Genomic DNA, 24,004 nt, shown 5'->3' with positions numbered 1-24,004 from the left:
TTCTGCCCCTTCCTGACACGCTCTGGTTTTTAATTTCCCCACTGCTACCTAAGTCTATTACCTTCTCTGTTGTCATTTTTATTATTTGCTCTCTCGGAACCTCCCCTAACAGCACGGGTTAGATACAGAGTAAAGCTCCCTCTACACTGTCCCATCAAACACTCCCAGGGCAGGTACAGCACGGGGTTAGATACAGAGTAAAGCTCCCTCTACACTGTCCCATCAAACACTCCCAGGGCAGGTATAGCACGGGGTTAGATACAGAGTAATGCTCCCTCTACACTGTCCCATCAAACACTCTCAGGACAGGTACAGCACGGGGTTAGATACAGAGTAAAGCTCCCTCTACACTGTCCCATCAAACACTCCCAGGACAGGTACAGCACGGGTTATAAATATTCAATTTGGACACTACAATCTCCCACTCGACGTGTAAAATATGTCATTTTTGAAGGTTGCCTGTCGAGAATATCCATGGACGGAGCGATGGAACGGACAAAGACACAGGAGAAAACTGACCACATTTGAATTCTGCTTTATTAATAACAGCACAAAGCACACATATACAGCACTTACAGCAGCGGTACATCTCCTGATCGCTTGCCCTAGTTTATTCCCAAACATTCCCCTCTCCCTGAGGCCCCCTGGTAAAGGTCCCATCCCACATCCTTGCCCCACCCTCTCTTTCAGAGCCTGACGGCTCGAAGCCGTCGCCATCTCGCTTCCAGTTCTTGGCATTCACGGTCTGTCCAAAGGTGATGTTCACAGACTGATGGTCAGAAGGTCAGGGGGTTCCTGGATGGTCCATGCCTGTCACCTCCAAGAACACTCCCTGCATCTACCTCGTGGACATCTTCCAGCCAAATAAGCCGCTTCCTCTAAGAGTAAAGCTCCCTCTACACTGTCCCATCAAACACTCCCAGGGCAGGTACAGCACGGGGTTAGATACAGAGTAAAGCTCCCTCTACACTGTCCCATCAAACACTCCCAGGGCAGGTACAGCATGGGGTTAGATACAGAGTAAAGCTCCCTCTACACTGTCCCATCAAACACTCCCAGGGCAGGTACAGCACGGGGTTAGATACAGAGTAAAGCTCCCTCTACACTGTCCCATCAAACACTCCCAGGGCAGGTACACCACAGGTTAGATACAGAGTAAAGCTCCCTCTACACTGTCCCATCAAACACTCCCAGGGCAGGTACAGCACAGGGTTAGATACAGAGTAAAGCTCCCTCTACACTGTCCCATCAAACACTCCCAGGGCAGGTACAGCACAGGGTTAGATACAGAGTAAAGCTCCCTCTACAGTGTCCCATCAAACACCCCCAGGGCAGGTACAGCACGGGTTAGATACAGAGTAAAGCTCCCTCTACAGTGTCCCATCAAACACTCCCAGGGCAGGTACAGCACGGGTTAGATACAGAGTAAAGCTCCCTCTACACTGTCCCATCAAACACCCCCAGGGCAGGTACAGCACGGGGTTAGATACAGAGTGAAGCTCCCTCTACACTGTCCCATCAAACATTCCCAGTGCAGGTGCAGCACGGGTTAGATACGGAGTAAAGCTCCCTCTACACTTTCCCATCAAACACTCCCAAGTCAGACCCAGAGCACTGCACTGTATTCACCAGCTCAATCATTAGACCCAGCCACCCTTGACATTTTCAGTGGCTTTCCGCGATCGATGTTACCAAATCTCATCGTTCAAAAACAAGCTGGAACAGTGGGGGTAATTGGAAAGGGAAAGGGCAGAGAGAGAGAGACAGAGAGTCAGAGACAGAGAGAGACAGAGAGAGAGACAGAGAGGGGGAGATAGACACGAAGAGAGTCAGAGAGAGCGAGACAGAGAGTGAGGGGGAGATAGACATGAAGAGAGTCAGAAAGAGACAGAGTGAGACAGAGAGAGAGACAGAGAGAGAGAGACAGAGAGCGAGAGAGAGACAGAGTCAGAGATAGAGACAGAGAGAGAGCGAGACAGAGACAGCGAGAGAGAGAGACAGGGAGAGAGAGATAGAGAGCGAGAGAGAGAGAGACAGCGAGAGAGAGAGACAGAGACATCTGATGTCGAGCCCGGGGGCTGTACATGAACATTAACGATTAATGCAGTGAACAATTAACTGGCTCCTCTTAAGCTTCGAAAGCAGTTACATGCAGAATAATGATTACAGCGGTCGTACGATCCTGGAAGATTCAAGCTCCAGTCAATCCTCTCCAGGGGGAGGTATATATATATATATATATATAATCACAACACGCAGCGAATGAGAAACTACAAGGGGCGCACAGTCAGGCAAGGGACGGGAGTCCCGAAAGACAAGTAGAGGTGGCGGCACCGATCGTCCGCTGACTCCCCCGGTCCCCCGTCAGAGGGCCGTGCCCCCTTATCCCCCCTTCCCGTGCGGAAGCAAGTCGCAGGCCGGAGCGCTCTCTTCCCCGCCGAGAGGGTGTTGATGCTGAGAGTCGGTCGGTTTTGCTTCGCGGGGTGAAGGGGTTCCCGGGGGGGGGGGATGCGGCATGGAGGCGGGCGAATGGAAATGTGGGGGTTTGCAGGATCAGCTGGGATTTAACTTGAGTGGCGGGAGCGGTCTGGAGGAGGGGGCTGAACAGGCTCCTGCTGGTCCTGCAGCCGGCGGGGAGAGAGACGAATCTCGCAGGGGGCTTCAAGGGTAGGTTGTTCAAGAGGAGAGGGGGACAACGCCTTTGATGGGGCAGGAGTTGGGGGCAAAGGGAAGGGGGCCCCGGGGTAGAGGGTGGGGGAGGGGAGTCGGGCGAATCAACCGTTACCGGGCTGGCTCCCCCTCGGCTCGATTCCGTTCCCCGCGACCCAAAGCCGAGGCATGTCGGTATGTTGGCCTTTCGTAGCGAGAGGATTCGAGTACAGGAACAAGGATGTCTTGCTGCAGTTGTACAGGGCCTTGGTGAGACCACATCTCGAGTATTGTGTGCAGTTTTGGTCGCCTTATCTGAGGAAGGATGTTCTTGCCATGGAGGGAGTGCAGCGAAGATTCACCAGGCTGATACCTGGGATGGCAGGAATGACGTTTGAGGAGAGATTGGGTCGATTGGGCTTGTACTCGCTGGAGTTTAGAAGAATGAGAGGGGATCTCATTGAAACTTATAAAATTCTGACAGGACTGGACAGACTAGATGCAGGAAGGATGTTCCCGATGGTCGGGGAGTCCAGAACCAGGGGTCACAGTCTGAGGATAAGGGGTAAGCCATTTAGGACTGAGATGAGGAGGAATTTCTTCACCCAGAGAGTGGTGAACCTGTGGAATTCTCTACCACAGAAGGAAGTTGAGGCCAATTCATTAAATATACTCAAGAAGGAGTTAGATATATTTCTTAAGGCTAAAGGGATCAAGGGATATGGGGAGAAGGCAGGGACAGGGAACTGAATTTGGATGATCAGCCATGATCTCATTGAATGGCGGAGCAGGCTCGAGGGGCTGAATGGCCTACTCCTGCTCCTATCTTTCTTCTCGCAGAGGCCCCGCACAAGCTGCCCTCCACCCCAAAGCATTGGGCTGTCGGCAGCACCCCCTCACCCATCCCCCCTGGAAATTCGGCCACGGGAGGCGTCGCGGATTCGCATCACAAGCCCCCCAATCCCATCCCGGCTCGCCCCAAATACTTTTCCCGGTGAGAGCGGACCGGGGTTGTGATCGAGAGCAGGGGGCGGGGGGGGGGGGGCGACCTTGGTTTGGGTTCCTCTCAAAAGGGGTCAGAGGAGCACTGAAGCCAGCCTCTTTCACCGCCCGGGATTGGCTCCCGCAGCACAGACCAGGCGGGACGGGGAATTAATATTCTGGTCGGCCGGCCTCAGCCCCGACTCTCTCTCAATCGTCCGTAGTTGGCGAGAGACAGACTGGTATTATATCGTGGCGGTAAAACTATTAACGAGACAGGAACGACGGACAGTGCAAGGGCCCCGGGGGGGGGGTGGGTGGGGGGGGGGGGCGGGGGGGTTGCGGACAGTCAAGGTAATACAGAGGACCGGGCCTTGGGGAGCTGGTGAACGTTCGGGTTACAGTTTCCCCAGTGGCGACGACGGGGGGGGAGTGGTGGTCGCGGCGGACGAATTATCTCAGCGAAGTTCTACGAATTCCGGTACTGACGGCCGTGCAGACGTTTTCCCTCAAAGAGCAAACCTCCGGACGCTTCGCGCTCTCCCCTAGTTCCACGTGAGACGACGGGAGGAGATCCTTCTCTTTCATGCGTCGAGCAAAAAAAAAAAAAAAAAAAAACCAACATTGTCTTTCTGCGGAAGAATCACAGCCTCGCGTCCCTTGACGGGCCAGGCGGTCTTTGTTCATCGGTCCGGGTTGAGGAGCCCAGTGAAAGAGAGGGTGGTTCGGTTGCTAGATGTCCCTAGTTGTGGCCGCTCTTCCGTGCGATCTTCCGGCTGGTACCAGCAAGGTGGCTGACGTAATCAAACTCACTACGCAGTTGGTTCGAGTATAAAGCAAGGTTCTAATCAATTTGTTTCAGAACATGGAGGTCTAGTTGTTCTTCACTAGTTCCTTGTCTTTACAAAATGTCCCTGACAAGCTGGGCCCACACCCGAGTATTTATACTCCTTGGACGGCGCCACCAGCTGGCCGTCCAGTGTTATTTCACAAGTAGTTTCTTGATGAATGATGAGATTTATAACAGTGGCCCTCCTGGGTCACGAGACGTCGAGGCGGACACTCCCAAACGTAGATGGTTACCAACAGTCTGTGGTGCTGGCGGGGGGGCAAAGGGTCTACCGTCCTCGCCGCCGCCGTCCCCGTCCCGATAGGCCTCTCTTGAGAACGGGCGGAGAAGCGCGGGCACCGCGGTTGGGGGAGGAGTGCGGACCTGCTGGGTGCCGGGTGTCGAGGAACCGTCCGCTGGCTCCGTCCCAGTCCAGCCCCTTCTTGCGGAGGGGGGGGGGTGTGGGTGGGTGTTTCCGTTCCCCCGCGGAGTCCGAAGTTGTCCAGAGGCTTCCCGCCCCGAAAAAGGGAGGGCGCGGAGGAGTGGAGGCGAGGGAGACGGTGTCCAAACCGAAGAATCGGGTCCAAATCCACGAGCGTCTTCTTGCTGGGCAGGGAGGACTGTTGGCCTTCGGGCGCCGGGCGGACGCTTCGGGTGGTCGGGCTGGAAGGGAGGTCCTCAGATGGTCCAGCCACTGGATCTTCTGGCTTGACTAGACGGGGAGTTCCAACCGGGGGTTCCTGCTTCTGGCTGGCGCGGGGGCGTGAGGTCGCTAGAAGGTCTGCACCAGCTGGACGGTGGGCAGGGTCTGCACGGTGTGGATTATCTGGATGCCTTGCAGAGTCTGGAGGCCCTGGACGGTTTGGAGGCCCTGGACGGTCTGCAGTCCCTGGACCGTCTGGAGTCCCTGGACCGTCTGGAGGCCCTGGACGGTTTGGAGGCCCTGGACGGTCTGGAGGCCCTGCACCGTCTGAAAGGTCTGGACGGTCTGGAGCGCCGCCGGGGCCGGCTGCTCCAAGGCGTGGGTGCGCAGGTGCCGTTGGAGGTAGGAGGCCATGACGAAGGCTTTGGAGCAGACGGTGCAGGCGTAGGGCCGCTCGGCCGAGTGGGTACGGCGGTGGAGCAGCAGGTTGGAGGAGTGGGTGAAACTCTTGCCGCAGTCCCCGCACTGGTAGGGCCTCTCGCCGGAGTGGGTGCGCTGGTGCTGGCGCAGGTTGGAGGACTGGGTGAAGGCTTTGCCGCAGAGCAGGCAGGGGTACGGCCGCTCGCCCGTGTGGAGGTGCCGGTGCCGGGACAGGCTGGAGGAGTTCTTGAAGGCCTTGCCGCACTCGCCACAGGCGTAGGGCCTCTCCCCCGTGTGCTGGCGCAGGTGATACTGGTAGTGGGAGGACCACTTGAAGGTCAGGCCGCATTCGCCGCACTTGAAGGCCCGCAGGCCCGTGTGGACCCGCTGGTGGACCGCCAGCAGCGAGGAGCGCTTGAACGCCTTGCCGCACTCCCCGCACTTGTAGGGCCGTTCGCCGGTGTGGCCCCGCTGGTGGTAGCGCAGGCCCGAGGAGCCCTTGAAGGCACGGCCGCACTCCCCGCACTTGTAGGGCCTCTCGGCCGCCCCCCGCTCGGGGGCCGGCGCAGGCAGGGCCTCGTCGCGGGGGACGGAGGAGGAGGAGGAGGGCGGATCCCGCTCGGCGGCCGGCGGCGGCGGGGGCTGCAGGGCGGAGCAGGTCACCTCCGCCCCGGCCTGCACCAGCCGCTGCTCGGCGGTGTGTCCTCGCTGGTGGGCCAGCAGCAGGGCCAGCTGGCCGAAGGTGCGCTCGCAGACGGCGCACTTGAAGGCCGGCTCGTCCCGCTTGGCCGCGGCGGGCGCGGGGGCGGGCTGGTGCGTCTGCTGGTGGCTCAGCAGCAGGTCCTGGGCGCAGAAGGTCTTCTCGCAGCCGGCGCACTGGTAGACCATCTCCACCGTCTCGCTGGCGTGCAGCAGCACCTCGGCCGGGGACACGGCAATCTCCTCCGCCTGCTCCTCCTCCGCCGCCGTGTCCGCCGGGGCGGCCTGCTCCTCTGCCGCGTGACAGCGCAGGTGCTTCTGGAGGTACGGGGCGGCCACGAAGACCTTGGGGCACAGCGGGCACTGGTGGGGGCGGGGGGCGGCGGCGGGGCCGTGGGTGCGGCGGTGGAGCAGCAGGTTGGAGGAGTGGGTGAAACTCTTGCCGCAGTCCCCGCACTGGTAGGGCCGCTCGCCGGAATGGGTGCGCTGGTGCTGGCGCAGGTTGGCCGACTGGGCGAAGGCCTTGCCGCAGAGCGGGCAGGGGTACGGCCGTTCGCCCGTGTGGACATGCCGGTGCCGGGAGAGGCTGGAGGAGTTCTTGAAGGCCTTGCCACACTCGCCGCAGGCGTAGGGCCTCTCCCCGGTGTGCTGGCGCAGGTGATACTGGTAGTGGGAGGACCACTTGAAGGTCATGGCGCACAGGCCGCACTTGAAGGCCCGCAGGCCCGTGTGGACGCTCTGGTGGACCGCCAGCAGCGAGGAGCGCTTGAACGCCTTGCCGCACTCCCCGCACTTGTAGGGCCTCTCGCCGGTGTGGCCCCGCTGGTGGTAGAGGAGGGCCGAGGAGCCCTTGAAGGCCCGGCCGCACTCGCCGCACTTGTAGGGCCGCTCTCCGCTGTGCGTGCGCTGGTGGTGGACCAGCCGCGAGGACCACTTGAAGCTTTTGCCGCACTCCAGGCACTCGTAGGGACGCTCGCCTCCGCCGGCCCCCGTCCCGCCCCGGGAGCTCCGGGCCGGCGCTTCACTCTCCGCCATGTCCCGACCGAGGAGGCGGGGGCTCGCTCTGTCTCGCTCGCTCGCTCTCCTAGGCGGCACCGGATCGAGGAATGGCGCAGGCCCAATCCTGCAGAAGAGACACAAATATCGAACACAAGGGAGTTAGATACAGCGTAAAGCTCCCTCTACACTGTCCCATCAAACACTCCCAGGGCAGGTACAGCACGGGGTTAGATACAGAGTAAAGCTCCCTCTACACTGTCCCATCAAACACTCCCAGGGCAGGTACAGCACGGGTTAGATACAGAGTAAAGCTCCCTCTACACTGTCCCATCAAACACTCCCAGGGCAGGTACAGCACGGGGTTAGATACAGAGTAAAGCTCCCTCTACACTGTCCCCATCAAACACTCCCAGGGCAGGTACAGCACGGGTTAGATACAGAGTAAAGCTCCCTCTACACTGTCCCATCAAACACTCCCAGGGCAGGTACAGCACGGGTTAGATACAGAGTAAAGCTCCCTCTACACTGTCCCATCAAACACTCCCAGGGCAGGTACAGCGCGGGTTAGATACAGAGTAAAGCTCCCTCTACACTGTCCCATCAAACACTCCCAGGGTAAGTACAGCACGGGGTTAGATACAGAGTAAAGCTCCCTCTACACTGTCCCATCACATACTCCCAGGGCAGGTACAGCACGGGGTTAGATACAGAGTAAAGCTCCCTCTACACTGTCCCATCAAACACTCCCAGGACAGGTACAGCACAGGGTTAGATACAGATTAAAGCTCCCTCTACACTGTCCCATGAAACACTCCCAGGGCAGGTACAGCACGGGTTAGATACAGAGTAAAGCTCCCTCTACACAGCCCCATCAAACACCCCCAGGGCAGGTACATCACGGGGTTAGATACAGAGTAAAGCTCCCTCTACACTGTCCCATCAAACACTCCCAGGGCAGGTACAGCACGGGGTGACATACAGAGTAAAGCTCCCTCTACACTGTCCCATCAAACACTCCCAGGGCAGGTACAGCACGGGTTAGACACAGAGTAAAGCTCCCTCTACACTGTCCCATCAAACACTCCCAGGGCAGGTACAGCACGGGGTTAGATACAGAGTAAAGCTCCCTCTACACTGTCCCATCAAACACTCCCAGGGCAGATACAGCACGGGGTTAGATACAGAGTAAAGATGCCTCTACACTGTCCCAATCACACACTCCCAGGGCAGGTACAGCACAGGGTTAGATACAGAGTAAAGCTCCCTCTACACTGTCAGATCAAACACTCCCAGGGCAGGTACAGCATGGGTTAGATACAGAGTAAAGCTTCCTCTCCACTGTCCCATCAAACACTCCCAGGGCAGGTACAGCACGGGTTAGATACAGAGTAAAACTCCCTCTAAACTGACCCATCAAACACTCCCAGGGCAGGTACAGCACGGGTTAGATACAGAGTAAAGCTCCCTCTACACTGTCCCATCAAACACTCCCAGGGCAGGTACAGCACGGGTTAGATACAGAGTAAAACTCCCTCTACACTGTCCCATCAAACACTCCCAGGGCAGGTACAGCACGGGTTAGATACAGAGTAAAGCTCCCTCTACACTGTCCCCATCAAACACTCCCAGGGCAGTTACAGCACGGGGTTAGGTACAGAGGAAAGCTCCCTCTACACTGTCCCATCAAACACTCCCAGGGCAGGTACAGCACGGGGTTTGATACAGAGTAAAGCTCCCTCTGCACTGTCCCATCAAACACTCCCAGGGCAGGTAGAGCACGGGGTTAGATACAGAGTAAAGCTCCCTCTACACTGTCCCATCAAACACTCCCAGGGCAGGTACAGCATGGGGTCAGATACAGAGTAAAGCTCCCTCTACACTGTCCCATCAAACACTCCCAGGGCAGGTACAGCACGGCTTAGATACAGAGTAAAGCTCCCTCTACACTGTCCCATCAAACACACCCAGGGCAGGTACAGCACGGGTTAGATACAGAGTAAAGCTCCCTCTACACTGTCCCGTCAAACACTCCCAGGCCAGGTACAGCACGGGTTAGATACAGAGTAAAGCTCCCTCTACACTGTCCCATCAAACACTCTCAGGGCAGGTCTAGCACGGGGTTAGATACAGAGTAAAGCTCCCTCTACACTGTCCCATCAAACACTCCCAGGGCAGGTACAGCACGGGGTTAGATACAGAGTAAAGCTCCCTCTACACTGTCCCATCAAACACTCCCAGGGCAGGTACAGCACGGGGTTAGATACAGAGTAAAGCTCCCTCTACACTGTCCCATCAAACACTCCCAGGGCAGGTACAGCACGGGTTAGATACAGAGTAAAGCTCCCTCTACACTGTCCCATCATACACTCCCAGGGCAGGTACAGCACGGGTTAGATACAGAGTAAAGCTCTCTCTACACTGTCCCCATCAAACACTCCCAGGGCAGGTACAGCACGGGGTTAGATACAGAGTAAATCTCCCTCTACACTGTCCCATCAAACACTCCCAGGGCAGGTGCAGCACGGGTTAGATACAGAGTAAAGCTCCCTCTACACTGTCCCATCAAACACTACCAGGGCAGGTACAGCACGGGGTTAGATACAGAGTAAAGCTCCCTCTACACTGTCCCATCAAACACTCACAGGGCAGGTACAGCACGGGTTAGATACAGAGTAAAGCTCCCTCAACACTGTCCCATCAAACACTCCCAGGGCAGGTACAGCACGGGTTAGATACAGAGTAAAGCTCCCTCTACACTGTCCCATCAAACACTCCCAGGGCAGGTACAGCACAGGTTAGATACAGAGTAAAGCTCCCTCTACACTGTCCCATCAAACACTCCCAGGGCAGGTACAGCACGGGGTTAGATACAGAGTAAAGCTCCCTCTACACTGTCCCATCAAACTCTCCCAGGGCAGGTACAGCACGGGTTAGATACAGAGTAAAGCTCCCTCTACGCTGTCCCATCAAACACTCTCAGGGCAGGTACAGCACGGGGTTAGATACAGAGTAAAGCTCCCTCTACACTGTCCCATCAAAAAATCGGGGATGCGCAAGAGGCCAGAATTGGAGGAGCGCAGAGATCTCGGAGGGTGGTACGGCTGGCGGAGATTGCAGAGATAGGGAGTGGGCGAGGGCCATGGAGGGATTGGAACAGCAGGATGAGAATTGTAGGGGCTGGAGGAGGTTACAGAGATAGGGAGGGGGCGAGGGGCCATGGAGGGATTTGAACAGGAGGATGAGAATTGTAGGGGCTGGAGGAGGTTACAGAGATAGGGAGGAGCGAGGGGCATGGAGGGATTTGAACAGGAGGATGAGAATTGTAGGGGCTGGAGGAGGTTACAGAGATTGGGAGGGGGTGAGGGCCATGGAGGGATTTGAACAGGAGGATGAGAATTGTAGGGCTGGAGGAGGTTACAGAGATAGGGAGGGGGGCGAGGGCCATGGAGGGATTTGAACAGGAGGATGAGAATTGTAGAGGCTGGAGGAGGTTACAGGGATAGGGAGGGGGCGAGGGCCATGGAGGGATTTGAACAGGAGGATGAGAATTGTAGGGGCTGGAGGAGGTTACAGAGATAGGGAGGGGGTGAGGGCCATGGTGGGATTTGAACAGGAGGATGAGAATTGTAGGGGCTGGAGGAGGTTACAGAGATAGGGAGGGGGCGAGGGCCATGGAGGGATTTGAACAGGAGGATGAGAATTGTAGGGGCTGGAGTAGGTTACAGAGATAGGGAGGGGGCGAGGGCCATGGAGGGATTTGAACAGGAGGATGAGAATTGTAGGGGCTGGAGTAGGTTACAGAGATAGGGAGGGGGCGAGGGCCATGGAGGGATTTGAACAGGAGGATGAGAATTGTAGGGGCTGGAGGAGGTTACAGAGATAGGGAGGGGGCGAGGGCCATGGAGGAATTTGAACAGGAGTGTGAGAATTGTAGGGCTGGAGGAGGTTACAGAGATAGGGAGGGGGCGAGGGCCATGGAGGGATTTGAACAGGAGGATGAGAATTGTAGGGGCTGGAGGAGGTTGCAGAGATAGGGAGGGGGCGAGGGGCCATGGAGGGATTTGAACAGGAGGATGAGAATTGTAGGGGCTGGAGGAGGTTACAGAGATAGGGAGGGGGCGAGGGCCATGGAGGAATTTGAACAGGAGGATGAGAATTGTAGGGGCTGGAGGAGGTTACAGAGATAGGGAGGGGGTGAGGGGCCATGGAGGGATTTGAACAGGAGGATGAGAATTGTAGGGCTGGAGGAGGTTACAGAGATAGGGAGGGTGCGAGGGGCCATGGTGGGATTTGAACAGGAGGATGAGAATTGTAGGAGCTGGAGGAGGTTGCAGAGATAGGGAGGGGGCGAGGGCCATGGAGGAATTTGAACAGGAGGATGAGAATTGTAGGGGCTGGAGGAAGTTATAGAGATAGGGAGGGGGCGAGGGCCATGGAGGAATTTGAACAGGAGGATGAGAATTGTAGGGGCTGGAGGAAGTTATAGAGATAGGGAGGGGGCGAGGGCCAGGGAGGGATTTGAACAGGAGGATGAGAATTGTAGGGGCTGGAGTAGGTTACAGAGATAGGGAGGGGGCGAGGGCCATGGAGGGATTTGAACAGGAGGATGAGAATTGTAGGGACTGGAGGAGGTTACAGAGATAGGGCGGGGGGTGAGGGCCATGGAGGGATTTGAACAGGAGGATGAGAATTGTAGGGCTGGAGGAGGTTACAGAGATAGGGAGGGGGTGAGGGCCATGGTGGGATTTGAACAGGAGGATGAGAATTGTAGGGGCTGGAGGAGGTTACAGAGATAGGGAGGGGGCGAGGGCCATGGAGGAATTTGAACAGGAGGATGAGAATTGTAGGGGCTGGAGGAGGTTATAGAGATAGGGAGGGGGCGAGACCCAATCTCTCTTCATACGTCACTCCTGCCATCCCAGGTATCAGTCTGGTGAATCTTCGCTGCACTCCCTCCATGGCAAGAACATCCTTCTGAAGGGTAACTAGGGATGGGCAATAAATGCTGGACATGAAGAAGGCAAATGGAATGTTGGCCTTTATTGCAAGGGGGATGGAGTATAAAAGTAGGGAAGTCCTGCTACAACTGTACAGGGTATTGGCGAGACCACACCTTGAGTACTGAGCACAGTTTTGGTCTCCTTATTTAAGGAAGGATATACTTGCATTGGAGGCAGTTCAGAGACGATTCACAAGGTTGATTCCGGAGATGAAGGGGTTGACTTATGAAGAAAGGTTGAGCAGGTTGGGCCTATACTCATTGGAGTTTAGAAGAATGAGAGGTGATCTTATTGAAACATGTAAGATTCTAAGGGGGCTCGACAGAGTAGATGCAGAGAGGATGTTTCCCCCTCGTGGGGGAATCTAGAACTAGGGGGCATAGTTTCAGAATAATGGGTCGCCCTTTTAAATCGGAAATGAGGAGGAATTTCTTCTCTGAGAGGGTGGTGACTCTGTGGAATTCTCTACCCCACAGAGCTGTGGAGGCGGAGTCGCTCAATATATTCAAGGTGGAGACAGACAGATTTTTGAGCTTTAGGGGAGTCAAGGGTTATGGGGAGCGGGCAGGAAAGTGGAATTGAGGTCAAGATCAGATCAGCCATGATCTTATTGAATGGCGGAGCAGGCTCGAGGGGCCGAATGGCCGACTCCTGCTCCTACATCTTATGGTCTTATGTTACTGAGGTGGATATAGGCGCTGTTAGTTGCAGGCAGTAGTAGGCTAAACGCTAGAATCTGTTAATATGGACCTGGTAACAGAGCACTTAGAAAATCATAATATGCAAGTTTGCAGACGACACAAAGCTGGGTGGGCGTGTGTGCTGTGAGGAGGATGCCGAGAAACTCCAGGATGATTTGGACAAGTTGGGTGATTGGGCAGAAGCATGGCAGATGCAATATAACGTGGATAAATGCGAGGTTATCCACTTTGGTGGCAAAAACAGGAAGGCAGATTATTATCTGAACGGCAATAGATTGGGAGAAGGGGAAGTGCAACGAGACCTGGGTGTCCTCGTGCACCAGTCGCTGAAGGTAAGCATGCAGGTGCAGCAGGCGGTTAAGAAGGCAAATGGTATGTTGGCCTTCGTAGCGAGAGGATTTGAGTACAAGAACAAGGATGTCTTGCTGCAGTTGTACAGGGCCTTGGTGAGACCACACCTTGAGTATTGTGTGCAGTTTTGGTCACCTTATCTGAGGAAGGATGTTCTTGCCATGGAGGGAGTGCAGCGAAGATTCACCAGACTGATACCTGGGATGGCAGGAATGACATATGAGGAGAGATTGGGTCGATTGGGCTTGTACTCGCTGGAGTTTAGAAGAATGAGAGGGGATCTCATTGAAACTTATAAAATTCTAACAGGACTAGACAGACTAGATGCAGGAAGGATGTTCCCAATGGTCGGGGAGTCCGGAACCAGGGGTCACAGTCTAAGGATAAGGGGTAAGCCATTTAGGACAGAGATGAGGAGGAATTTCTTCACCCAGAGAGTGGTGAACCTGTGGAATTCTGTACCACAGAAGGCAGTTGAGGCCAATTCATTAAATATATTCAAGAAGGAGTTGGATATATTTCTTAAGGCTAAAGGGATCAAGGGATATGGCGAGAAGGCAGGGACCGGGTACTGAATTTGGATGATCAGCCATGATCTCATTGAATGGCGGAGCAGGCTCGAGGGGCCGAATGGCCGACTCCTGCTCCTATCTTCTATGTTTATATGTTTAGGCAGAGTCAACATGGATTTATGAAAGGGAAATCATGTTTGACAAATTTATTAAGATGTAACTAGTAGGATGGATAAGGGGGAACCAGTGGATGTGGTGTATTTGGATTTTCAAAAAGCATTCAACAGGATGCCACACAAGAGGTTATTACACAAAATTAGGGCTTGTGGGGTCGGGGGTAATATATTAGCATGGATTGAGGATTGGTTAATGGACAGAAAACACGAGAGTAGGAATAAACGGGATTTTTTCAGGTTGGCAGGCTGTAACTAGCGGGGTACCGCAAGGATCGGTGCTTAGGGCCTCAGCTATTTACAATCTATCTCAATGACCTAGATGAAACATAGAAGATAGTAGCAGGAGTGGGCCATTCGGCCCCTCGAGCCTGCTCCGCCATTCAATGCGATCATGGCTGATCATCCAAATTCAGTACCCTGTCCCTGCCTTCTCCCCATATCCCTTGATCCCTTTAGCCTTAAGAAATATATCCAACTCTTTCTTGAATATATTTAATGAACTGGCCTCCACCGCCCTCTGTGGCAGAGAATTCCACAGGTTCACCACTCTCTGGGTGAAGAAATTCCTCCTCATTTCTGTCCTAAATGGCTTACCCCTTATCCTTAGACTGTGACCTCTGGTTCTGGACTCCCCGGCCATCAGAAACATCCTTCCTGCATCTAGTCTGTCCAGGCCTGACAGAATTTTATAGGTTTCGATGAGATCCCCTCTCAATCTTCTAAACTCCAGTGAGTATAAGCCCAATCGACGCAATCTCTCCTCATACGTCATTCCTGCCATCCCAGGTATCAGCCTGGTGAATCTTCGCTGCACTCCTTCCATGGCAAGAACATCCTTCCTCAGGTAAGGTGACCAAAACTGCACACAATACTCAAGGTGTGATCTCACCAAGGCCCTGTACAACTGTAGGAAGACATCCTTGTTCCTGTACTCGAACCCTCTCGCTACAAAGGCCAACATACCATTTGCCTTCTTAACCGCCTGCTGCACCTGCATGCTTACCTTCAGCGACTGGTGCACAAGAACACCCAGGTCTCTTTGCACTTCCCCTTCTCCCAATCTATTGCCATTCAAATAATAATCTGCCTTCCTGTTTTTGCCACCAAAGTGGATAACCTCACATTTATCCACATTATAGTGCATTTGCCATGTTTCTGCCCAATCACCCAACCTGTCCAAATCGTACTGGAGTTTCCCGACATCCTCCTCACAGCATACCCTCCCACCCAGCTTTGTGTCGTCTGAAAATTTGGAGGTATTACATTCAATTCCCTCGTCCAGATCATTAATATATATTGTGAACAGCTGGGGTCCTAGGACCGATCCTTGCGGTACCCCACTAGTCACTGCCTGCCACTCGGAAAACGACCCGTTTATTCCAACTCTTTGCTTTCTGTCCGCCAACCAGTTCTCTATCCAAGTCAATACCTTGCCCCCAATCCCATGTGCCTTAATTTTGCACGCTAATCTCTTATGTCGGACCTTATCGAAAGGCTTCTGAAAGTCCAAATACACCACATCCACTGGTTCTCCCTTATCTATTTTACCAGTTACATCCTCAAAACATTCCAGTAGATTAGTCAAGCATGATTTACCTTTTGTAAATCCATGTTGACTTTGTCCGATCCTGTCACTGTTTTCCAAGTGCTCTGCTATTACATCTTTTATAATGGACGCTAGCATTTTCCCCACTACTGATGTCAGGCTGGTGAATTCCCCGCTTTTTCGCTACCACCTTGAAGGGACTGAGTGTATCGTATCCAAGTTTGCTGACGATACAAAGTTAGGTGGGAAAGTGAGCTATGAGGAGGGCGCAAAGAGGCTACAGAGAGATATAGACGGGTTGACTGAGTGAGCAAGAACACGGCACATGGAATACAATGCGGAGAAATGTGAAGTTATCCACTTTGGTCGGAAAAATAGAAAAGCAGAGTATTTTTTAAATGGTGAGAGATTGGGAAATGTTGGTGTTCAGAGTGTCCTTGTACACGAATCACTGAAAGTTAACACGCAGGTACAGCAAGTAATTAGGAAAGCAAATGGTATGTTGGCCTTTGTTACAAAGGAATTTGAGTATAAGAATAAATAAGTCTTACTGCAATTATACAGGGCGTCGGTGAGGCCACGCCTGGAGTACTGTGGACAGTTCTGGTCTCTTTACCGAAGGAAGGATATACTTGCCTTAGAGCGAGTGCAGCGAAGGTTCACCAGACTGGTTCCTGGGATGAGGGGATTGCCCTATGAGGAGAGATTGAGTAGAGTTTAGCAGAATGAGAGGTGATCTCATTGAAACGTGTAGAATTCTTAAGGGGCTTGGCAAGGATAATGTTGGGAAAAATGATTCCCCTGCCTGGGGAATCTAGAACACAGGGTCACAGTCACAGAATGAGGGGTCGGCCATTGCAGACTGAAATGAGGAGGAATTTATTCATAGAAACATAGAAGATAGGAGCAGGAGTAGGCCATTCGGCCCCTCGAGCCTGCTCCACCATTCAATGCGATCATGGCTGATCATCCAAATTCAGTACCCAGTCCCTGCTTTCTCCCCATATCCCTTGATCCCTTTAGCCTTAAGAAATATATCCAACTCCTTCTTGAATATATTTAATGAATTGGCCTCTACTGCCTTCTGTGGTAGAGAATTCCACAGGTTCACCAGTCTCTGGGTGAAGAAATTCCTCCTCATCTCTGTCCTAAATGGCTTACCCCTTATCCTTAGACTGTGACCCCTGGTTCTGGACTCCCCCGCCATCGGGAACATCCTTCCTGCATCTAGTCTGTCTAGTCCTGTTAGAATTTTATAAGTTTCAATGAGATCCCCTCTCATTCTTCTAAACTCCAGTGAGTATAAGCCCAATCGACCCAATCTCTCCTCATACGTCATTCCTGCCATCCCAGGTATCAGTCTGGTGAATCTTCGCTGCACTCCCTCCATGGCAAGAACATCCTTCCTCAGATAAGGCGACCAAAACTGCACACAATACTCAAGATGTGGTCTCACCAAGGCCCTGTACAACTGCAGCAAGACATCCTTGTTCCTGTACTCGAACCCTCTCGCTACGAAGGCCAACATACCATTTGCCTTCTTAACCGCCTGCTGCACCTGCATGCTTACCTTCAGCGACTGGTGCACAAGGACACCCAGGTCTCGTTGCACTTCCCCTTCTCCCAATCTATTGCCGTTCCGATAATAATCTGCCTTCCTGTTTTTGCCACCAAAGTGGATAACCTCGCATTTATCCACATTATACTGCATCTGCCCAATCACCCAACCTGTCCAAATCGTACTGGAGTTTCTCGGCATCCTCCTCACAGCACACACGCCCACCCAGCTTTGTGTCGTCTGCAAACTTGGAGATATTACATCTAGTTCCCTCGTCTAGATCATTAATATATAATGTGAATAGCTGGGGTCCTAGCACCGATCCCTGCGGTACCACACTAGTCACTGCCTGCCACTCGGAAAAAGACCCGTTTATTCCAACTCTTTGCTTCCTGTCTGCCAACCAGTTCTCTATCCAAGTCAATACCTTACTCCCAATCCCATGTGCCTTAACTTTACACGCTAATCTCTTATGCGGGACCTTATCGAACGTCACAGAATAAGGGGTCGGCCATTTAAGACTGAAATGAGGAGGAATTTATTCACTCAGAGGGTGGCGAATCTTTGGATTCACGGTGGCATAGTGGTTAGCACTGTTGCCTCACAGCGCCAGGGACCCGGGTTCAAATCCGGCCTCGGGTGACTGTCTGTGTGGAGTTTGCACATTCTCCCCGTGTTTGCGTGGGTTTCCTCCGGGTGCTCCGGTTTCCTCCCACAGTCCAAAAATGTGCGGGTTAGGTTGATTGGCCATGATAAAAATTGGCCCTTAGTGTTAGGGGGGATTAAATATGCGGGGTTACGGGGATAGGGCTTGGGTGGGATGGCTGTCGGTGGAGGGACCGGGTGCTAGGGTTTGGATGATCAGCCATAATCTCGTTGAATGGCGGAGCAGGCTCGAAGGGCCGAATGGCCTACTCCTGCTCCGAGTTTCTATGTTTCTCTACCTCAGAGAGCTGTGGAGGCTCAGTTGTTGAGTATATTTAAGACAGAGGTCGATAAATTTGGGGGAATTAAGGGATATGGGGATAGTGCGGAAAGGTGGAGTTGAGGTCGATGATCAGCCATGATCTTATTGAATGGCTCGAGGGGCCAAATGGCCGACTCCTGCTCCTATTGCTTATGTTCTTATGCTGCGGATATGTGGTCGGAATCTCATTTCAGGGTCAAATATGACACCAAGGTTGCGAACAGTGCGGTTCAGCCTCAGACACGTTAGGGAGAGGGATGGAGTCAGTGGCTCGGGAACGGAGTTTGTGGCGGACACCAAAAACAATGGCTTCAGTCTTCTCAATATTCAATTGGACACGTGGCAGATGACGTTTAACGCAGAAAAGTGCAAAGTGGTACGTTCTGGTAGGAAGAGCGAAGAGAGGCAATATAAACTAAAGGATACAACCCTGAAGGGGGTGCATGAACAGAGAGACCTGGGGGTATGTGTGCACAAATCGTTGAAGGTGGCAGGGCAGGTTGAGAAAGCGGTTAAAAAAGCATACGGGATCCTGGGCTTCATGAATAGAAGCATTGAGTATAAAAGCAAAGAAGTTATGATGAACCTGTTTAAAACACTGGTCCGGCCTCAACTGTGTCCAATTCTGGGCACCGCACTTTAGGAAGGATGCCATGGTTTAGAGAGGGTGCAGAGGAGATTTACTAGAATGGTTCCAGGGATGAGGGACTTCAGTGATGTGGAGAGACTGGAGAAGCTGGGATTGTTCTCCTTAGAGCAGAGAAGGTTAAGGGGTGATTGACCAGAATGGTACCAGGGATGAGGGACTTTAGTGATGTGGAGAGACTGGAGAAGCTGGGGTTGTTCTCCTTAGAGCAGAGAAGGTTAAGGGGGAGATTGACCAGAATGGTACCAGGGATGAGGGACTTCAGTGATGTGGAGAGACTGGAGAAGCTGGGGTTGTTCTCCTTAGAGCAGAGAAGGTTAAGGGGAGATTGACCAGAATGGTCCCAGGGATGAGGGACTTCAGTGATGTGGAGAGACTGGAGAAGCTGGGGTTGTTCTCCTTAGAGCAGAGAAGGTTAAGGGGGAGATTGACCAGAATGGTACCAGGGATGAGGGTCTTCAGTGATGTGGAGAGACTGGAGAAGCTGGGGTTGTTCTCCTTAGAGCAGAGAAGGTTAAGAGGAGATTGACCAGAATGGTTTCAGGGATGAGTGACTTCAGTGATGTGGAGAGACTGGAGAAGCTGGGATTGTTCTCCTTAGAGCAGAGAAGGTTAAGGGGGAGATTGACCAGAATGGGACCAGGGATGAGGGACTTCAGTGATGTGGAGAGACTGGAGAAGCTGGGATTGTTCTCCTTAGAGCAGAGAAGGTTAAGGGGGAGATTGACCAGAATGGTACCAGGGATGAGTGACTTCAGTGATGTGGAGAGACTGGAGAAGCTGAGGTTGTTCTCCTTAGAGCAGAGAAGGTTAAGGGGAGATTGACCAGAATGGTATTGGGGATGAGGGACTTCAGTGATGTGGAGAGACTGGAGAAGCTGGGATTGTTCTCCTTAGAGCAGAGAAGGTTAAGGGGGAGATTGACCAGAATGGGACCAGGGATGAGGGACTTCAGTGATGTGGAGAGACTGGAGAAGCTGGGATTGTTCTCCTTAGAGCAGAGAAGGTTAAGGGGGAGATTGACCAGAATGGTACCAGGGATGAGTGACTTCAGTGATGTGGAGAGACTGGAGAAGCTGAGGTTGTTCTCCTTAGAGCAGAGAAGGTTAAGGGGAGATTGACCAGAATGGTACTGGGGATGAGGGACTTCAGTGATGTGGAGAGACTGGAGAAGCTGGGGTTGTTTTCCTTAGAGCAGAGAAGATTAAGGGGAGATTGACCAGAATGGTACCAGGGATGAGGGCCTTCAGTGATGTGGAGAGACTGGAGAAGCTGGGATTGTTCTCCTTAGAGCAGAGAAGGTTAAGGGTAGATTGACCAGAATGGTACCGGGGATGAGGGACTTCAGTGATGTGGAGAGACTGGAGAAGCTGGGATTGTTCTCCTTAGAGCAGAGAAGGTTAAGGGGAGATCGACCAGAATGGGACCAGGGATGAGGGACTTCAGTGATGTGGAGAGACTGGAGAAGCTGGGGTTGTTCTCCTTAGAGCAGAGAAGGTTAAGGGGGAGATTGACCAGAATGGTACCAGGGATGAGGGACTTCAGTGATGGGGAGAGACTGGAGAAGCTGGGATTGTTCGCCTTGGAGCAGAGAAGGTTAAGGGGAGATTGACCAGAATGGTACCAGGGATGAGGGACTTCAGTGATGTGGAGAGACTAGAGAAGCTGGGGTTGTTCTCCTTGGAGCAGAGAAGGTTAAGGGGGAGATTGACCAGAATGGTACCAGGGATGAGGGACTTCAGTGATGTGGAGAAGCTGGGGTTGGTCTCCTTGGAAACGTCCCGGTCAACCAGATTCTCACGGCCGTGGCCTCTTCCTGACAGCCCTGGCCACCCGCAATTGACAACCGTAACGTCTGCGGGATGCCGACTTGAGCCGAGAGATGCCAATGGGCCGTCGTCGGGCAGTTGGCCAAAATGGCCATGGGCGGCCGCCCCCTACCCCGGTGAACCGTTTTCTCGTGACCTTGGCCACTTGGCCAACAATCAGGGGGGGGGAATGAATGAACATGAAGGATTGTGGCAGTAATTGTAATTCTTTGCAAGTGGAGGGGCTGAAAAGAAAATGAGGCCACTTGTTTATGACGTTGAGGCAGAGGGAGGGGGTGACGGTGGCCTGCCCCTTTAAGAGGGCCGAGCCGGCCATCCCATAGCTAACATGGCAGTCAAAGGGGCCGCACTCACCCGTCTCCAGGGCAACCAGTCTTGGCGGGTCGCCTGGCGCCGCTCGCCCGTTCGGTTCGAATTTGAAAGCCAACCGCCGCCGCTCGACCCCACCAGGCTGCGTCGCCGCCCTGACGCAAAGTACGCTAAAAGGCACGCACGACGTCGCCCGCCCGCCCGGCCGCTCTCCGATTGCTCCAACGCCCCTGCCGTCCCGCCCGCTGATTGGTCAGCCGCGGCCACCCGTTCTGATTGGCCCGCTTGCGCTCACCGCCAGCAGCCGGCTCCGATTGGTCCCACGCCCCCCCACGGCGCGCCCGCTTTCCGATTGGTCCAACGTCCCGGGCCCGCCCGCCCGCTGATTGGTCTGCCGAGGCCGACCGTTCTGAATGGCTGCGTACACCCAGCAGTCGACTTCGATTGGTCGCCTGTTGTGCCCGCCCACTTCCATTGGCGCTATTAGTGAGCGGACTTTCTCCAATCACAGGCCGCCTTTCATATTGAGGCGCAGACAAGCTCGTTTATAAGCCGCCATCCCATTGGTTCTTTTAATAAACCCTCTAATTAAGGCTTCAACTTTATTTTTTTACATCATCTCAGGCCCCAGTGTTGAAGCAAATACTTTGCAGTTGGACTTTTCCTCGTCTTCTGGCGAAAGGATCAAGGTAAAGGTGTTTTTCGGGGGAGGACCAATGAAAACTAACCTCTGACCCCTGACCGTACTATAAAGAGGGCCAAAAACAGAAAATGGCCAATGTCTCCTCATCCAGTTGCCTACCTTCCCTCTCCTGAGGATGAGCCGAGCCGTCGCTGGGTTCTGGCACCCCCCAGCAAAGCCGTACGCCGAAGGAGCGTAGAGATAGGCAACCAAATGTCAACAATCGGATGTAAGCCCTGGGTACACGGTGTGGTGGGGGAACCTCAAACCCTCGATACACCTTCGCCCTCCTCCAATATTGGCCCTCTTACGACATATCTTCAAGCCCCTACAATTCTCATCCTCCTGTTCAAATCCCTCCATGGCCCCTCGCCCCCTCCCTCTGTAACCTCCTCCAGCCCCTACAATTCTCATCCTCCTGTTCAAATCCCTCCATGGCCCCTCGCCCCCTCCCTATCTCTGTAACCTCCTCCAGCCCCTACAATTCTCACCCTCCTGTTCAAATCCCTCCATGGCCCTCGCCCCCTCCCTATCTCTGGAACCTCCTCCAGCCCCTACAATTCTCATCCTCCTGTTCAAATCCCTCCATGGCCCCTCGCCCCCTCCCTATCTCTAACCTCCTCCAGCCCCTACAATTCTCATCCTCCTGTTTAAATCCCTCCATGGCCCTCGCCCCCCTCCCTATCTCTGTAACCTCCTCCAGCCCTACAATTCTCATCCTCCTGTTCAAATCCCTCCATGGCCCTCGCCCCCCTCCCTATCTCTGTAACCTCCTCCAGCCCTACAATTCTCATCCTCCTGTTCAAATCCCTCCATGGCCCTCGCCCCCTCCCTATCTCTGTAACCTCCTCCAGCCTTACAACCCTCCGGGATCTCTGCACTCCTCCAATTCCGACCTCTTGTCCATCCCCGATTTCCATCGCTCCACCATTGGCGGCCGTGCCTTCAGCTGCCTGGGGCCCTGAGCTCTGGAATTCCCTCCCTAAACCTCTCCGCCTCTCTCTCCTCCTTTAACACGCTCCTTAAAACCGACCTCTTTGACCAAGCTGAACGTCCCCTGTCCTAATATCTCTTCAACTGGCTCAGTGTCCTTTTCTTTTTGCCTCTGTTACATGCCTTGGGAGTGATTTAACACGTTAAAGGTGTTGTATAAATGTTGGGTGTCTTGCCCATCAGCACCTCGGAGCCTTGTGGCTTCAAGCCCAACACCACAACCTGAGCAATTCATCTGGGACGACACTCCAATGCAGTAAAGAATAAACCTGCATTTCTTTTTTGTATTCGTTCACGGGATGTGGGCGTCGCTGGCGAGGCCCAGCATTTATTGCCCATCCCTAGTTGCCCTCGAGAAGGTGGTGGTGAGCCGCCTTCTTGAACCGCTGCAGTCTCCGTGGGGTGAAGGTTTAAACCAACACTCGACACAAGGGCCCAGAAATTCGGGTCGGAGGGCTTCCCGCGGGTGCAAGCCCCCCGACCTGCACTTACCTAGCGCGCTGGCCGTTGAGCTGTGGGCCCGCGTGGGATTCCGATCCTGGGCCTCCTCCAACTGCCGGCGCGCAGTGCTTGAGTATCCCAGGGGCGCAGTTAGTTCGAAGCGTCCCCTGGGATCACGTGGGCCGTGGAGAGCCAATCGGAGCAGGGAATGCTTCATTCATAAGTTTGACAGGAAGGGCTGTCAAACCTATAAATACTATAAGCCCCAAAACATCACTAAATCTTCAAATACATTTTTTAAAAACATCACATTTTTTAAATAAACTATAAATTACATGAAATAACGATTTTAAACAATAATTAAAATTTTTGAAAAAGTAAATTACAGTTTCTAACAGGGCTAAAAATAAACTTACCTTTATTTAAAGTATTTAAAAATAATAAACCTGTGGAAAAACTGTTTTAATTTTAATTAATTCAACACTTACCTTGTTAAAAGCAGGCCTTACGACTGCTTTTTAAATGTCTTACCTTCTGGAGACTTACCTTCCCGGGAAAACCTGCAAAGAAAAGGTAAGTTCGATGCGCACGCGCTGCCTCTCCGGCGCACGCGTTCCACCTCTGAACCCCTTCTTTCAGGGGGAACGGAAATGCCGGTTTACCGCGCGTGCGCAGTGCATGCAGGAAACCGGCACTTCCATTGGGCTTACGGGTGAGTACCCCATGCATGACCCGTGGAGACCCGAATTTCTGGGCCAAGGTTTTAGATCGATGGTCAAGTTGTCTTTATTGCACCGGTGGGGAGATACTCTGCTCTGTCTTTAGCCAGACTTTTCCAACTTGGTACAGCAAACGCTACATTTTTATACATTGCAACACACACGTCAAAATTCATTCCTGCCATCTGATTGGACCTTGGCCCACATGGATTTACAAAAGGTAAATCGTGCTTGTATAATCTACTGGAATTTTTTGAGGATGTAACTGGTAGAATAGATAAGGGAGAACCAGTGGATGTGGTGTATTTGGACTTTCAGAAGGCTTTCGATAAGGTCCCGCATAAGAGATTAGCG

General features: G+C 53.4%; 2 protein-coding genes across 3 annotated transcripts in view; both read right to left on the bottom strand.

Annotated features, from left to right (window-relative positions):
• The window catches only part of LOC147084903 (uncharacterized), a 39,200-nt gene extending 18,184 nt beyond the window's left edge, over positions 1-21,016 (bottom strand). The window contains exons 1-3 of one of the 2 annotated variants that reach the window (XM_085979607.1): positions 20,861-21,015; positions 16,058-16,199; positions 520-7,344 (exon numbers count right to left, since the gene is read on the bottom strand). In XM_085979607.1, the coding sequence (XP_085835733.1) occupies positions 5,232-7,256 (2,025 nt within the window). In that variant the 5' untranslated portion in view covers positions 7,257-7,344; positions 16,058-16,199; positions 20,861-21,015 and the 3' untranslated portion in view covers positions 520-5,231. Of the gene's footprint in view, positions 1-519; positions 7,345-16,057; positions 16,200-20,860 lie in introns of those variants that run through there. The other variant, XM_085979609.1, reaches the window with a different exon arrangement.
• The window catches only part of LOC147084901 (cytohesin-2), a 552,369-nt gene that overhangs the window by 324,685 nt on the left and 203,680 nt on the right, over positions 1-24,004 (bottom strand). The window lies entirely within an intron of this gene.

Source organism: Somniosus microcephalus, unplaced genomic scaffold, assembly GCF_052327205.1.
Source record: "Somniosus microcephalus isolate GS21.2 unplaced genomic scaffold, FLI_Smic_1.0 unresolved_chr9, whole genome shotgun sequence".
In the NCBI taxonomy this organism is placed as follows: Eukaryota; Metazoa; Chordata; class Chondrichthyes; order Squaliformes; family Somniosidae; genus Somniosus; species Somniosus microcephalus.
The sequence above is the reverse complement of the archived record's forward strand: the minus strand, read 5'-3'. Positions and strand labels throughout refer to the sequence as shown.